The 18,146-nt window shown below is 42.5% G+C and overlaps 1 protein-coding gene across 1 annotated transcript in view; it reads left to right on the forward strand.

The window, feature by feature from the left end:
• The window catches only part of LOC144776123 (putative defense protein Hdd11-like), a 111,982-nt gene that overhangs the window by 14,804 nt on the left and 79,032 nt on the right, over positions 1-18,146 (forward strand). Inside the window, exon 3 of the mRNA XM_078659253.1 lies at positions 6,488-6,624. Within this exon, the coding sequence (XP_078515379.1) occupies positions 6,488-6,624 (137 nt within the window). The remainder of the gene's footprint in view (positions 1-6,487; positions 6,625-18,146) is intronic.

Genomic DNA, 18,146 nt, shown 5'->3' on the forward strand with positions numbered 1-18,146 from the left:
GCTGATACCTAATTTGCATATTTAATTTACTTGTAAGTCCATAATAAAGTGGCACTATACATGCCTAGGGCCTGTAAATTAAATGCTACTAGTCGACCTGCAGCATTTATTGTGCCACCCACTTAAGAAGCCCTCTTAAACATGTATCAGGCCTGCCATTGCAAAGCCTGTGTGTGCAGTTATAAACTGGCATGTCGACTTGGCATTAAAACTCCCTTGCCAATCCTTATACTCCCATTATATTGCATCCAAGTCACCCCTAAGGTAGCCCTACATAGCCCATAGGGCAGGGTGCTGTGTAATTAAAAGGTGGGACATGTGCGTTTATGTTTTTCATGTCCTGGTAGTGAAAAACTCCTGAATTCATTTTTCACTACTGTGAGGGCTAGCCCTCCCAAAGGATAACATTTGGGATTCCTTATTGCATTTAATAAGCTGGGGTGCTGTGTAATTAAAAGGTGGGACATGTGCGTTTATGTTTTTCATGTCCTGGTAGTGAAAAACTCCTGAATTCATTTTTCACTACTGTGAGGGCTAGCCCTCCCAAAGGATAACATTTGGGATTCCTTATTGCATTTAATAAGCTGTAATTTCCAAGTGGGAGCTGGCAGCTATGTCAATTTGGTGTCTTGGGAATTTTGGTTGAGTCCTATTTAATGGTAAATTTGTTTAAAAAAAATCACAATTATAAAAATGCTACTTTTAGAAAGTTGCCATTTTTCTTCTCTTTAGCCCTTTTCTGGATATATCCTGGCCTGGGTCACATGATCGGATGTAACTGAAAGAATTTGTGAATTCCTCCTCCCAGACAGTCACACAATAGAGGGATTAGGGGTGCCTGGATGGGCCATCTGCAGCAGGATGGGAGTGGGGTAGAGTTGAGCACATGGCCACTTACAACTGAATAACCTGTGCTCTGCCTTCACACAAAGGGCCTAACGACCCTGCATTGTCACTTCAGCCAGCTTGGAGCCAGGGCAGGAGAAGCAGGGAAATCCTTGCACTTCAAAGCCACTGTTTGGAAGCTTCTCTCACCTTCAGGAACCAGGGCACCGAGGTATAAACGTAGGACCTCAGGCACCAACTCTTTAGAACTGTACTGGACCTGTGGATACTCTGCCAGGAAGAAGGACTGATGCGCTAATACAACGAATGTCACTCTAGTGGCTGGCTGCTCTAAAGGAACTGCTGCCCTGTTGTGATTACCTGCTGCCTCATGCCATCTTGCCTGGGGAAGAAGAACTGGACCTGCAACTTCTTCTTGACCCCATGACCCCAGAGTGACTTAAAGGGCTAGTCTGCTGACCTTCTGATCTGAGCCTCAGAGACCTAGAAGGCTCTCCTTTAGCTCCTGGACTCAGCTATAAAGTCTTCTTGACCCTCAAGTCATACCCCTCAGGTCCTGGACCCTTTGTGTGACAAAACATGAGAAGGTAAAACTTCAGCAGGACCTATCTGGGACTGTATCCAACCCGCGCTACTTCGCGGTCAGCCTGAGCCTTTGACTTTGACCCGGTGCAGTGCAAGCAGATATCCCCAGTTGGTGCTTAATTCTTTTAGGTGCTATCTTTCACTTTATTCTTTAAAATGTATAGCTCTGGTTCTACTGATTAGATTTTTGTCATTTGGTGGTCTTTTACTTATTAAACTCAATTTCTCTGACCTTGTGCGGGAATATGTTTGTGTGGTGTTTGCACTGTTTACTGTTTGAAGTGCTGCACAAATACTTTACATATTGCCTCTAAGTTAAGCCTGACTGACAATCCAATTTCTCACAGAAGCGAACAAAATTAAAAGTATTTTGAACTAGAGAGTGTGTTCTTAGCAGACAGAAAGTAGTTGTGTGTAGTGAGAGAACCATATCACTGGATGATCTGTACATCTCTTTCATAGATATTTGCCTTTTAGCTCTAGGAAAACTCTGAGTTTCATCCAACTTAGAGAGTTCAAGGCACCTATATATTCCAAAGGTATACTAATTGCAATTTAGTTTTATATGCTTTACTAAGGTTTATAAGACATTAAATATCTCTTCCTACTTTTAGATATCAGCATTCCCCTAGTTGAAGGCAATAACCACCTGAATGTTAAATCCGAAGGACGATATCCAAGTGTTTTTGATTTCTCTCTTCTCATTCCCCTTTTCACTGGTGTTCTGCTATTATTCTGTGTATGGTTGGTAGTGGATTCAGAGAGGTGTGGAACCTTACCTGACTCCTATTGGATCTGGACTACATGGGTATTGCATTTTGGCAGTTGTGTCCTCCTCTAGGCTTCTGATAAGGGAGCTATGTTATTCTATTTTTTCTATTGTGTCTCCTGCCATTCCACGCCCTCTTTTTCAGAATAATTTTGTCTTTTAGAATGAATAGTTCTCGATTATTAGATAGTATGGGAAGCTCTGTTGGGCTGGGGGTTATATTGGGGTTTGTTTGCATCATCCCACCTAGCAGGTGTGTATACATTTTCAACATCCTTTTCCATACGCAATTGCTACTAATCTGACTCCTTAGTCTGTTTACTTCAAGTGACATCTGCTCCAAGCAGAACAGTTGGGCTACTTTGAGTTTATTTTCAGCAGGGTCCAATTCTAAAATTTCCATTGCAGGACTTCAAGCCTGGTGCTCAAGCCTCTGCCCCACAGGGCACAACACATGCATCCTTAAACGTTCTGCCAAGATGGTTATACTATTGGGGCCAATTCACACAAACCTTTACGGGTATAGGAAATAGTACTTCATAAATACTTTTTTTTTTATGTACTCTTCCATGTGTGAATAGCCCTGAAACGTCCAACTCTGTTAGTGAAAGTGCAAAGAAGGCACAGTCCTTTCCATCTGTATTAAATGTATTTGAATTTTTCCATGACTATTCCCATTCTAGTTCCATTTTAGGTGTTTAGAGCCGATTCATAAAGGCGTGTGACAGTACGAGGCATAGTACTATACTACATCAGCACTTATTTATGTACTGCAAATGCCCAGTGTTTCCATATTAGACAGAGAACTTACGAATTGTTTTAATTGGCATTTCTACCTTCTTTAAATTTGCAAGCATATGCAGATCCATGTGCAGGCTTAGGAAGACTATAAATCATAAGCACTTTAATTTTCATGATTTTTATAGTTTTTGATCTTTTAGTATAAAGTTATTTGTTTAATGAACACTGCATTCCACTAAACCAGGATGTATACCTTTATGTCCTTATTTTTCAAATCGTTCTCTTGTACTGCACTGTTCAAGCATTTAGTTGAAGTTGTAGAGCATTTTTTGAATACTGGCACAAGTACAGAATCATTTATCATGCGTCTTTAACACAGGGGTTCGACAAGTCTGGAGCCAGTAGTGGTTCTGCTGTACTACTTTGTTAGAGGAAACTATTTCTGAAAGCTTTCACATCATGCATGTTTGACTTGGGATTATCTTTTTGTTTAAATGAAGTCAAAAGCCATCTACAAGTTTAAGAAAACAGAATAGACCGACATAACTTTGAATGTTCAAGATTTGGGAATAAAATGGTTTCGTGAATGTATAGTTAGTTATGGAGAGATGAACAAATGTGCCCCTGGATAGGGGAGGGATATGTTATCCCTCCCTCCCTCCCCGCCTTTTCTTCCTTTCTTCCTTTCCTTCCTTCTCTTCCTTCCTCTCCCAATGACGCTTTTGCTAACCAGATGCAGTTCTTTCATCTATCTCTATGTAGATTAGGCTTTGTGAATTCTCATGAACAACAATTTGAGGTGGTCAAAGGTAGCAACTGCTAACCTTCACTTTGGTAATTCACGTCCTGCCTGAGCTAATAGGTAGGAACAGGAAGTAAATAGGACTCTAAAAGCCTTGTTTATCTTTTAGCATTTTTCAATCACTGTCCTTCCCCAAGACCCTCACCGGGAAATAAAACGGTGTGATGGTCGGGTACCAGAGTGGAACCTGCTTAAGTCATTTGAGCAAAATGTACCTGGTTTCTCTTCTGATGTCACCAACATTTTCGTGAACTGACGTCAGAAAGCTGCCTGTGTGAATGTGCTACGTGCAATAAGTGGCTTTCTAAATGGTTGAGTGAGACTGGCATGCAAGCACAATGCTTCAATAATGGTGTAGCCTTTCTGCCCTACATCTCATATATTTTTAATTATATAATCCTGGTTGAGATTTTTTTATATAATATATTTTATTGATTTTCAATAATTGAATGCAGTAACAAATATAGTGTTGGATATTGATGTTTTTTTTACACACCACTCTTTATCTTCTTCCATTACATAGTCATGTTAACCATGCACATAAGTGCATATTTTCCAAATTAGTTAGTTTGTACATTTCTTTGTATTGCATATTGAGTGTTCCAAGGTGTTCTATTGTTGGGAATGTGCAACAATTGTGTAAGCATCCCAGCCCATTCCGCTAACACATCTGTTTCATTGATCATATCTTTGTGTGGCTTTCGAAAGCCCATTCATTTCACACACCTAGAGAAGTGTTCTGCCATGTTGGGAGTGGGTGGAATAGTACATTCTGGGCTATTGAGATGCCACACTTCTTAGGAAGCCATCGTCAGGCAGGAGGGGACCTGGTAGGCCATTGGCTAGTTACTCCACACCCCCTTAGTCTTGTAGTGGGAATATAAGTGGCACCCAGACCTCAGATCCTGTGTATGCTGGAGAATGATCTTTAAGAGGACTGCCCTACTGTTCCCAGGACTCAGCAAAAGGAGGCTGCACCAAAGGCTTGACTGCCCCTGTTGCATCTTGGGCTAGCAAAGAAAGGGATGTGCCTGTGGTGTTCCACTCATGGGAAAGTCATCCTTGAACAGCAACTGAGGAGGTTACTCCAAGAGTCAGTTGGCTGACTCCCTGTTACAGCCTCAAGGCCATAATAGCTAAGAAGCCTGCACATTGAGAGCCCAGTGCCACGAAGGCGGACCGCCCATGGGCACCAGAGTGCAGCCTGGAAGACTGAGGACCGACCCTCAAAAGTTGCACGCGAGTCTACTGGAATGAGGGAGAGTCATAAGAGTGGTTTGGTCGCCCAGCATGGAAGTTACTGCAAGTTTAAGGGAACAGTTGGTTGTAATGTAATCAGAGACCAGTAGCAACTGGTTTTGTGCTGGAATGCATGCTGACTTTATGGGACATTGATCCCTGACACCTGCCACAGGAAGACCCTTGACACTGGCTCAGCTTCCCCAGCATCCTTGATCATCCTCAGAATCCTGCATACCCTGCTGTTCCCTATACCCAGCAAATGGAGGCTGCACCAAAGGCTGGACTGCATCTGCTGCATCTTGGGTTAGCAAAGAAAGGGCTATGTTTGTGGGGTCTCACTCAGTGGCGGCTAGCAATCACCCGAGAGGTGTGATGCACGCAAATGGGTGGTGGGTGGGAGCAATCACATGCTTTCACTCGATCAATGAGCATTTGTATAGCGCAGAACTGTCACCCCTAGGGGTATCTGGGCACTGTTGATGCAACGTCTCCGACAGAAATGAGGAGAAAGAGGAAAAACAAAGGTCAGAAACGGGCAGAAAGATTAAAAATGAATGTCAGAAACCAGCAGAAAGAGAAAAAATAAAGGTCCAGAACAAGCAGAACGAGGACAAATAACAGGACAGAAATTTGAAGAAAGAAGCAAAATAAAGGTCCAAAAAGAGCAGAAAGAGTGAAAAAAACAGGCAGAAAGAGGAAAAATAAAGGTCAGAAATGAGAAGAAAGATGGGAAATAAAGGTCAGAAACAAGAAGAAAGAGGCAAAATAAAGATCAGAAACGAGCAGAAAGAGGCAAAATAATGAGCAGAAAGAGCACTTACCCACTCCTCTGGCTCGCCTCCTCCAGTCCTCTGCTTCAGTCCCTCGGCTCTTGACGCTTGAAGCAGTGGAGTTCTCTGCAACATTTTTGATGTTGCTCCCATGTTCAGCCACCAGCGCCAGAATTGGCTAAAGCGAGCTGCCTTGACGCTCCTACGGGCACTGTGTTCCTGTGCCTGCTCGCCACCCATCTGTCCCAGACAGCTGGGTGAAGAGGTTTACACTGCACATGTCATGGCCAAATATTCGGGTAGAAAATCAGAGATTTGAGATGAGCAGATTTAGAGATACAAGAGAGAACCTAGTGTAAGTCCAAACAATACACTTGCAGGCTTAGAATGCTGCATAAATTATGAAAAGCAGAAGTAGGGAGAGCCAGTAGCGGGTGGTGCTGTGGAAGAGGGGCAGGGGTGGGAACTTTTTTTTGTCCCATGTTCAACATTCATCAAATTCTAAACCTCCCCCGTTATGTCCAAAAGAGCATAGGAAATGTACGACTATGAATCTTGTATTTTGTGTAACAAACAGTTAAAATGTATGTTGTGGGTGCTACTCCTAGCATGGCAGTCTGCCTCCCTAAATAACTACAAGTAAAATCCTGAATTAATGGCAAAGCTGCTTTACAAAGACCAAAAGCGTCCACAGTTTGGTGTTTCATACAGATTTTTGCTCCTGTATTTTAGTCACCATCAAAGGCAACACAGCTGCACAGATGTTTGAAGGGTTTCTTCTTCAAGCTCGTTCAACATCGAATACCCCACTTGGTACTTTTGCAATCAATGGCGCTGCAGCCCAGACACTGAAATGCACAGCTTCTGCGGTAAGTTTTCGTAATGATATTTACTGTAATACTCCGAACCCGAAAACAAACGTTTAAATGTATTAATTTAAAGTAAAATGAATTGTCATTACACTGCTATAACCACAGGTTTGAATGAATCCTGGTCCTTTGTATTTAGACTCTAAAACACATGATTGTTCACAGAGAATGAGTTGAAAGTTTTAGATTAATTTGTGATTGCCATCGTCATACCTCAGAGCTCCACTTTGACCATCGCTGGCAAGAGTGTTAAATGACCACATGTCACTCAATTAAAGTAATGCTTCAATTTGGAGGGTCTTTGGGTGGCGTTCACCGGGCCACCAAGCTCCCCTGCTTCCTCTCCATGGGTAACACATCTTTAATGTATACACTGGGTATGATCAAAGACCATAGCACTGACAATATGTACACACAAGGGTTCTGAAACCACTGTGAGGAGTTATATTAAGTTGAATTCACCTCACCCTGCCCAATGGGTACAAGCAGAGGCAACGATAAATATTCTTGTCTTATAACATCTGATCTAATCACCTTCTCGGTATTTAAGAGTCGGTAAATTGGAAGGAGGCAGATGTAGGTAATAAATTACCGAATCTGTAAGAGTCGGTATTTACCGATTCTGTAAATACCAAATCTGTATTTCCCATTGATTCCTATGGGCCTTGAAGCCCATAGGAATCAATGGGAAATACAGATTCGGTATTTACAGAATCTGTAAATACCGAATACTGCAAGGGTGCAGGGGGTGTCACTTTGACACCCTCTAGCACCCCAAGTACAGGCTTGTGTGACATGTGGCCCACATACATGCCCTAAGGGCATGTCTGTGTGTCACATTGCACAGGTGTGCATGCACATCTGTGCATGCACACCTGAATTCGGTATTTTACCACCCAATAGGATTGGGTGGTAAAATACCGACTCTTAAGGGCCTGTGGCACTCTTAGGAGTGTCAGCTACATATGGATTTACAGAATCGGTATGTTTACCGATTCGGTAAAATACCGAAGTGGTAAATTTACCGAATCGGTAAATATACCGATTCTGTAAATAACTACCCACCTACATCTCAAAAGCCAAATACCGGTCGGTAACGGCCGAATTCGGCCGTTACCGACCGGTATTTGGCTACCTACATCTGGCCCTTGGTCTTTTATAGCTTATAATTGGTAAAAGGCCATCACAGATCATGACATCATGTGTTTGCTCTTTTTCTTTGGATTTCAGTTTTTCTCTCACCTGCAGTCTCCCTAGATTTTCTGCTCGGGCTCCCAGCAGGCAGAAAAAACTGTTGTGGAACTGGCAGAGGGAAAGAAATGTCATCTCAATAGAGGAATTGCTAGAGGAGGTATGTTGCTCTTGCAGCGGGGGAAACGTGCTACGTTTTCCAGCCTTGCCTTCCAAAAAGTGACTAGGTTTGAAAGTAAAACCTTGGACAAGGGGAGGTGGCACATTTACCATAGTAGCAAAGTGGCTTCAGTGGCTATGAAATTCTGCATTGTCCTCCTCAGAACTGTTGATGCTAAAACTGATGTCTTCTGCAGGAGCTTCATAATGACATATATGATTTCAAGACTCCTTTGTTGGCTTTCAGCATCCTGCCACCCCCGCTGGAAAAGCTGGAGTCAAAAACTTGGATAGGTGTGACCTGCTTGGCCTTCCTAAAATCCTTTCCATTGTTGTCAGCATCAAATTGCACCTAGGACCAGGTCAACTGTAAACTGACATTCAATGTGTACTTTTTTCTGATGCTTTTAGGCTTAAAACATACAGAATCATATTTCTTGTCCCCCTTATCGAATTGTAATCATTTTGGTGTCTTTATGCGTATTACTTTTTATTTTTCTAAATTATTTTGGCATTTTTTTATATTATGTCCTTGACCTTAACATTGGTTGGTACTGGTTGCTATTGACATTCACTTTGCTAACCTAATACCTACTCAATGTGGCAATTAACACAAGAGGTTGACCATAGTTTTTTGGTATGAGTCCTCCTTATGCATTCGGTGTGTTTAGCTGACTTGAGGGTACCTTGGTCAATGTTATCTGCTGCATACAAAAAAGAAGCTAAGAGCGAATTTAGAGGAGAAAATGGGTGTCCTCCATTCAATATTGTAGAACAATGCAAGATAAAACCTTACTCCTTCACTCCTGATGGCACTCAATTTTGTCACTCTTCTAAATGAAAAGTTGGATACACTACTGAGTGCTGTATCAAGAGGAGGTAAAAGTAGGAGACACCTTGCATAAGCAACCACCATAATAAGCCCTGGATGAATAACAGGCACATCCTGTTAGTTCTCCCTTGGATGCGGATAGCCTTTTATTGTCCTTTGTTATCTGCTACCATTCTCCCTATGCAGATATGACCTATTGCTGTCTCGTTCTTTTTCACCCTTACCTAATGTGTCAGTGGGGAAGACGCTTTTCTTGCTTTCACATTGGTTTGTTCTGGGTCTAGTACATTGTGGCTTCTGACCAGTTCCTCCTAATTTTCATTGGCAATCACTTTTTCATTTGGCTTGGCCTACACGGAGGAACAATGACTTGCAACAGCTCCATCTTGTTTTGAGACAAAAAATGCCCTGGTATGGTCTACTCACACCTTTAACTATGGTTATGGTTCTAGACATTTTCGACACTTTTTAATTTCTCTTGAAGCAAAAACAATTGGCTGGACCTATCTGCACTGAATTTTATATATGAGCTCGACTTTATACTCCATGAGGGTGTCCACCTGCAGATGTTCTCGATTCTTATAAAGAGCACTCTATTTATTCTCCTATTGTAATAGCCCTTACTCTATATGAGATTAGTGGAAGTGAACAGGGAACAGCTTACTTTTCGGGTATGGGAGGGATCAGAGGAGGAGCTCCTACTTTCTATGAAACTGCTGTAAGTCCCAAGGGTAGTCGTCAAGGGACTAACCTTGCTGTGAACCCTTAGTTCCCTCACCCTCAATGTGCCTTTTTTTCACATCTCGTCAGGCCCGGGTCCTTTTTCTGTGTTACTGCACAGCACATGTCCGGGCTCCGCACATTTATCTTACCAGTCACAAACCTATTGGTGCCAACTCTGTGAGTTCTGGGCACTCACGGAACCAGATAATTTTTTAAGAGAGTGATACCATAGGTTCTTCTTTACTGCTCTTTCTATTTATTCAACAGAAGCCTGTTGCCGACGAATATAACATTTGTTTGCATAAATATATTTGCAAAGTTATTTGTAGTTACTACCTTTTTGCTTGCATATAGTGATGGCTAAAAGCCATTACTTGTAAGAATGATGTGAATCCTAAGGACAAATGTATCCTCTCTTTATATTTATACGGTACCATTTTTGTTTCATGTTACTTACATTTTGATCAGTAGCCTTCACATCACAATATTAAAAAGGATTATTGAAATCCCAGGGCTGCAGGATGTTGAGATCACAGGTTCACAATGTACACAGTCTCTCCACTTCTAAAACTAGCAAAACCTAAGGACATTTATTTCTAAGTCTATTAATTGATACTGGGTCTGCTGAGCTATAGGATTGCCACATTCCTCAGGTGATCTTGCAAAGCTTTGTCTTTGGGTCTGCTTTCCACCTCTGTGGTTGTAACAGACCCTTTTCCTAGAGCTAGTGGCTTTCATGGTCACGAATCTGCAGACTCTTGGGGATGGTTAGATCCTGCTCTTTACAGTTGTGTATTGTGACCACAAGGGTGACAAGATACACATGGCCCACTGCGGTTTACAGTCTGTATGGTATCGGCTCGCTCAAGTATACTGAGGATGCAGCAAAGGCCATTTGAGTCCTCCAATGATAAGTGGGTGCAGGAGGAGTCTCCTATGGTAGAGATAGGAGTTTTACCGAAAAATGGAGGCAGTAGGAGTCCTGAATGAGGGCCTACCTGAGGCCTTGTCCTTATTGCCTCCACTGTGACAATCTGTTTTATATACTGAGCTATCAGGAGTCAGTGGTTATATTTCTGGAAGCTTACTAAAAAGAAGAATGATAGTCCGTGATTATGTCCACATTCATAGGTCTGCAAGACCTGTCAACTGTATAGAGGCAAAAGTGTCACTCATGGAGGGCTCACTTGACTCATTCAAGACCCACCAGATGGAGACAGAGTGTCGGGACCTTGGACCAAAGGTTTGCCACTGTGGAAAAATCAGTGCACATTTTTGAAGATGGGGCTAGAATGGACCAAGGTTTGAGGACCGGGCATATTTTTGACTGTGAAACTCTAGTCTAAAATGCAGTGGCGGCTGCCATGTACTGAGGGTGATGAGGCGGGTAGCACAGATTTTCTTTTTTAATAAAATACACTTATCTTCCTGTGCGACGCAACATCCTTCTCAAACAATTTTCTCTCTTCGAGGCAGGCTCCAACGGGGGATCCAGCCACCTCCCCTAACCAACCCTGGCGCTGCAGTCATGCTGTTAACCTGAATGAGAGCAGGCCAAGATTGGAGGGAGCGGCCTCTCCCAGCGCTCTTAAGAGAACTGTGGACACCTGCTCTTTCTCTAGCCCAGCTCTATAAACAGAAGGGTTAGAGAGGTTTAAAATGCCCATGTCTGGCTGGCTGTCACATGTTATACTTCAGTGCACAGCTCCCTGCTGCCACTCAGCAGCAATGGCCCCACCATGTCCTCACACTCCGTTCGGGATGTGTTGGTTGCTGAAAAATAAAATGGTATTAAATACACTTTATTACCATTTTATTTTCAGCCCCGGCCTGGGGCTTTTTTTTTTTTGTGGGGAGATGCGCCTCCACTCAAATGGAGGAGCCGCCACTACTAAGATGAAGTTGGAGATGTTGAACGATGCAGGTAAAGCATCACAAGTTCATATCCTGGCTGGAATGTCCTCCTACAGCAGAGGCTGTGGATTTGTGGAAGGGGTTCAACATTTTCAATATAGTAGTACTTGATGAAGCAGTCAATTTCTCAGTGACAGTAATTAAGGCATAGCACCTATCTACTAGATGTCACCTAACAGAAGAACAAAATTACTCATGACATTATTGGTAGATCTGTTTGATCCATGGTAGTGTGAAATGGTTAATCGGGCTACTGCAAAGAAGCTAGATTTGAGTGTGTATGGCTTCAGAGTCTATAAATGTGCAGAGTTGAGTCACATAGCTCTTACGTTGAGGCCAGAGTTCAAATCCCTTATGGAAGACCCCTCCATTGGTACGAAAGCCTTGTTGTTCTTGTTTCCAGGCGACTGTGTGTCAGGGACATGTGTGCATTCAGAGCCAGAGGAGGCTATAGATTTCTTGTTAAAAAAACAGAAAAAGTCCTATTCTTCAGAGGAAGTACTTAGTGTTTCAACCACAAGACCTATTAATGCATATGAAATGTATGAGACTGCCAGATCGTATGCTGCCTTATCAACTAGTAGGCCTGATATGACAACAATTTGTGTGAGCGATCACTGTTATGGAAAGTCTGACATTAATAAAAGTAGATTTATATCATAAGATTCAATTAAAACAGATTGGTTAAGTTAAAGAGGTTTTAAACCATTCTAAGAGAACTGCAAAAACACATAGATGTAGCAACATTTCCTAATTCGTAAAAGAATGATTGCCGGTACCCAAAGCTCTGATGGGTTACCCGCGTCCAGCGGTATTAAACGTCAGCGCAACGAATACCAAGGCTACTAGTCTTGAATCTATCTCATTCCCCTTTAATCCACTGCCAGATAATCCCTGTCCCTTTATCCCAATCCTGCGGGTCCTTGCATTCTCCCTTTGTGACGTTTTTTTCCTAGAGGTGGGCGAGCCAGTAAAGCTCAAGCATGAAGCCTGACTTCGGCTCAGCTCGAAGTCCTATTGGAACTTAGAGCACGTAATGAGCCAAGCTTTCATGTGGCTTCTGCTTGCCTCCAACCTCCCTCTACCTGGGCTGTGGTGTTACAGCCAGAGCTGCTGACTCTGTAACTCTGGAACCTGGTTCGAGTCTTGGGGTCGATTCAACATTCTGTGATTCCGGGCAAATCACTTAATCTCACCATGCCTATAAACAATGTATGTGACTCTGTACCATGCAACTGGTGCTCATGTAAAGCACTCCAATACCTTTGGGTCGAGTTTGCACTATATTTTAAAAACTGCAGACGAATGCACTAATTGGTAAAAATAAAGCCAGAACATAAGGAAATACAAATAGATACCATTTACTGGCTGATTTATAAAGAGTGAACCAAAAAACCTGGATAACTGACGGCTTCCCTGCTTCAATTGTGTGAACTTTTTCCAAGATTTTGTTTTTCCCAAAAGCACTTTCGAATGTGCACTTTAAATGTCAAAGCTTCCACAATGTAATGAAATAAAAAATTTTGAACATTAAAACGACTTTATCATATTTTAAGTTTTGTTTTGTGTGATTTCCATAACCCATATTTTCTGGGCTCGGCTCATTCATGGGCTCTAAGATCCGTGCCAGAAGGGCAGGAATGGTTGTAGCGGGCATCGGGCGTTTCCCCGGGAGGCAGGAAGTGTAGAAGACCGGTTTTTAGTGGTGAGGGCGGGTTTTGCAGCAGTGCTGCAATATCGACCCCCAGTAAAAAAAAAGTGCTTGACACCTGCACCCCCGCCCCCCGGGGGGTGGGGGGGGGGGTAAAGGGAGCTGGTCTGACAAGATTGCCAGGGCTGCTTTGGGTTTCCAGTCCAGTCTTGCGAGCCAGAACCTTGGCTCGCATCTACCGGTTAATTTGTTGACTGCTCACCTCCAGAAATAACCCACAAATTCCTCACTCTTCCAATTGCTTTTGGGGGAGCTGTGTATGGAACATTTGAAAGAGTCAAATCTACCATGTCAAAAATAGGCCCGGATGCTGTAACTTAGTAAATTCCCTGTTACTTAATTACCTGTCATGTTTGCTATCCTTTGTCCCAAAAGTACTCGTTAAAGGCAGCCAGTTCAAGTGTCAAGTATCTTCTGTGACACTAACACATTTGAGTGCACTCTGCCAGCAAGCAGAGGAAAACATCGTGCATCTGAGAAGTTTTAGGGCATGAGCAATTAACTTTTAAACTTATTTCTGCCCCCAACCCTTCTTACCAGTACCAGGACGAGCAATGTATTCTTAATGCTGCCCACCCAGGCTGCATATTTGTCAATACCGCACAACGATGTTAAAGAGAACACAGACCAGGGGACTGGCGGAGGATACAATCGTCAGGGGTAATAAGCACTATATAAACAAGTATAATTACTATTACACTGCAGAAAAGAAAAGCGGGTTGGTAGATGCTGGGTAAGGGAAAATGGAGGAAGAAGAGCGTGTGGGGGGGGGGAGAAAGCTAAATGTTGTTGGAAGGATGAAGGTGAGATCAAAGAGCAGGAAAAGAGAGAATGGCTGGAGAATTGCAAGGCCTGAGAATGGCTGTGAGATGGAAAAGAGGGCAACTGGAATTGGAGAGAAGAGTGAGGGAAATACGCTGGAATATAAACACCATATACAGATTAATCTGTATACAGTTAATCTTTTAACAAGATGCTGGAGTAAGGATGGAGGGGGAGAATGAGAACCGCTCTAGAGATGAATGGGAGGAGAAGTAAAACCCAACAAAGTGATATATAGCAAAATATTGGAGAGAAGGGTAAACATGCCAAAAGAGACTGAAAGAGGAAAAAGTAAGATGGCGGACAAAAAGAGACTGCAGTAGGAGAGATGAAAATGTAAAGAGCGAGGCATAGGACCAATAAGGAGAAAAGTTCCCGGAAACAAGAAGAAAGAAAGAGGTATTACTAGAGAACAGAAAAGAAAGGAAAAAGAAAGAGAGATAATTGATGTAGAGGAAGGAGAAATGAGAAAGAAGAGGAAGAAAACGAATCAAAGAACCAGACTCACCCTGGGAGGAGGAGAGGTACTGAGACCTGTAAGGATTGTGACAGCCTGCTCAGCAACCCCATATCAAATTTGTTTTTATCTCTACTGATGACAAACGAAATCCAGAAACAGGTGTCTAGAGATGTACAGCATGAACCTGCACCAACCTTGGTGGAACACTCCAGTAAAATCTCAAGTAAGCATGTACTAAGAACTGCATTTACCATAATGCTAAGGGGCGAACTGTGCTGGGAAGTGAAGCAGTGTGCTCCCACCCTTTCCTGTTTTGAAAAGGTTCCTTTGAGCCATGCAGCTGACCAGCTTGTGGGGATGCACCAGTGCGCCTGTAAAAAGGTACTGAGACCTGTAAGGATTGTGGCAGCCTGCTCAGCAACCCCATATAAAATTCGTTTTTATCTCTACTGATGACGGATGAAATCCAGAAACAGGTATCTAGAAATGCACAACACTAACCTGCCCCAACTTTGGTGGAACACTCCAGTAAAATCTCAAGTAAGCATGTACTAAGAACTGCATTTACCATAGTGTTAAGGGGCAAACTGTGCTGGGAGGTGAAGCAGTGTGCTCCCACCCCTTCCTGTTCTGATTTGCATATGGCTTGGTTCAAACTGGAATGGCATGGGGAGCAAATAAATGATGGATTTAGACCCAGCTCTCTGTAATGGGGTGAATGTATGACACTGTTCTGCATTCTATCCAGCAATTGTTCTTTTTGCAACTTTCTAAAGGTGGCATTTTCAGAATTGTGATTAAAAATCCTACTTTACCATTTAACAGGGCTTTTAATTACAATTCTTAAACTTGTCTACCTGCTCCCAATTGAAAGTATAACTTATTAAATGTAATAAGGTAACCCAATGTTATCTTATGGGAGAGGTAGGCCTTGCAGTAGTGAAACCCACATTTCAGAGTTTTTACACTATCAGGACATGTAAAACTTAAAAGTTATGTCCAACTTTTTAAATACACTGCACCCTGCCCTCTGGGCTGCCCAGGCCTACCCTAGGCCTACCCTAGGGGTGGCTTATATGTATTAAAAAAGAAGGTTTGGGCCTGGCCAAAAGGTGTATACTGCCATTTCAAAATGGCAGTTTAAAACTATACACACAGGTGGCCACGGCGAGGATGAGCCAGGTTTAAAGGACTTCTTAAGTGGGTGACACAAAACATTTCATTTACAACCCCTGGGTAGATGTAGTACTACTTTACTGGGAGCTTACAAGTCAATTTAATGTGCCTATTGGGTATAAGCCAATTTTACTATGTTTACAGGAGATCGCACAAGCAATTTGTGAACTTTACCACGGCTAACCATGCTAGAGTACTAAGGGAGTGTTATGAAGAACAAGGGAAACCAAATAAGGTTGGTCAGGGACCTTGGGTAATCCATTATTTCTAAAGTCAGTGGTCCCTAGACAAGGATTAATGAGAGGTGTATATGGCGTACAACACGTCGACGGCGTTTCAATCCTTACTAAAGATATGGGATCATCATCAGGACATTAACAATGGTATGCCTGTATACATTTTGCCTATATCCAGGTAAGAGTGACTTGGAGGAGGTTTGTTTCAGGCGAAAACCGAGTAAAAGTCCAAGCCAAGTACAAGGAGAGTTAATGATGCAGACAGCCGCGGTCTGTGCAGTTGGATGCTGGATCAGAGTTGACCTAATAAAGGCTGTAACAGCTTAAAGGAGGCGCTTGAAATTTTCACGCCACGGAGCGGTCTTGAAATCAGAGTGGCCTATTGCAGTGGGCTGCTGCATATCAGGGAAGGCAAGCCAGTAACTTGTGAGCTGTGTCCGCGGTCGCTAGTGACAAGGAAGGGTGCGAAACGCCATTGACTTGTTGTACGCCATATACACCTCTTTATTTAATACTTATTATGTGTAATGGTCTCCACTATAATTTATTTGTCCTACCGAAATGTGTCTCAGACAAACAATTTACTCTGCCTGTGCCTTTTTGTTTCATGTTGTACATCCTTCCCACTAAGTTGGATACTGGCTTGTGTCCCACTTTATTTGTATCTTGCTGAATTTTGTGTATATTTGAAACACCTGCCCGGCTGGACAGCTGTAAAATATAGTACTGTCTGGGTCTATATTTATTGTTTGCCCTTAATAATCCTTGTCTAGGGGCCACTGTCTTTAGAAATAAGAGTACTAAGGCCTGCAAAATGAGATCAGGAAAAAAATTGAGGCGGAAGGCAAAATGTTTGAGGGAAGACCAGCCTAAGGCTGACCGGTTCAACAAATACTGAAATATTTTTGCATTGTTAGAATGCCTAGAAAATTATATTGCAACAACAGCAGTAACTTGTACTATAAACAGTTTTGTACAGTCTTGAGCACACACTTGTTTGTTAGAAAGTATCACTCCTAGTGTGACACTGTTGACATAGAAATGCCACACCTAGGCACAATGAAAGTATGGAATTGTCACACATAGGTGAACTGACAACTTGGAAGCTCCTCAACATTATTACTTTTCAACCTGCACCAGAAACACCCTGGAATATACGCCCTTCTCCTATCCTGGTATTAATGTGACATGTTTTTTTAAGGATTAGCCTCCTGATCTACGACTTCATGGCTTGTTTCTGCATCAAATTCCTGAGATAAGGCATAGTTATGGTCCTAGAGTCTGGAAGTATAGAAGCGAAGTCCATTTGGCAGACCGTCTTCATTACTGGAATCACCGAGGAATTTGAAGTTGATCTTTCCAATGCTTCACTGAAAACATTATCCTTCTTCCTACTGGCTACTCTTGGCCATTTCCTGGATTGTCATGAGCAATGCCTCTTGGAATGAGGAGAACACTTGTTCTTCTGTTCAGTCTGACTTCTAGATCCCTTACTCCTGCTCTTCCTGGGGTAAGAATGTGATTCATTACGTGTTCTTGAAGGCTGCCCTAACAATGATTTGAAAAATAATCTAAAGAACTGGCACCTATAGACTGACAGAAAGAGTAGTGTTTCTTTTCTATAGTTTATGTAGCTTTTCTTTGCGTTCAGCTCCAGAGGGCATCCTTAGAGCCGTAGATGTTTGTGCTGAATCTGTGTGCTATTAATGCTATAATGGTAATGGCTACTTCTGCCAGGGTGGCAGCTCTTACCACATCAAAAGACATGCCAGAAAGGAATTAAACCTGTTCATGATTGTTCTTAAAAGAGAAGAACATTTCACTCCCACCAAATATCCTTGAAATGGTCTTTAAAGTCTGAAATTATAGGCTGCATGGCCTATGCTCCATAACTGCCAGCTTGCATAGCTAGGTGAGATCTAGAATAGGATTTCTTGAGAGACAAATCAATCTTTTTATCTGCCTAGTCCTACAGAATACTGTCTACAGCCATGGAAGCATGACTCGCTAAGCTGACCACCAGGGAATCCACTGAATCAAGCATTCTCTTATCTATTTGATCTAGAGGATATAATGTAATCATATACTGTAGAATAGAAATCTTGTAAGGGTTCGTCCATTCCCCTAATACCACATTAGACACATGTTTGTGTATAGGAAAACCCAAGGAAGAAGCCTTCTCTAAGAACAGGATCCACAGAAGTAGTAGCAGGCTGGTCCGCAGGGAAATCCATATTCCTCTCTGTTCATCCCAGCATTTCAGGTAGAAGGTCTTTAACTATATATTTGCCGCTCTGG

The sequence above is a fragment of the Lissotriton helveticus genome, chromosome 1_1, assembly GCF_964261635.1.
Source record: "Lissotriton helveticus chromosome 1_1, aLisHel1.1, whole genome shotgun sequence".
Taxonomy (NCBI): Eukaryota; Metazoa; Chordata; class Amphibia; order Caudata; family Salamandridae; genus Lissotriton; species Lissotriton helveticus.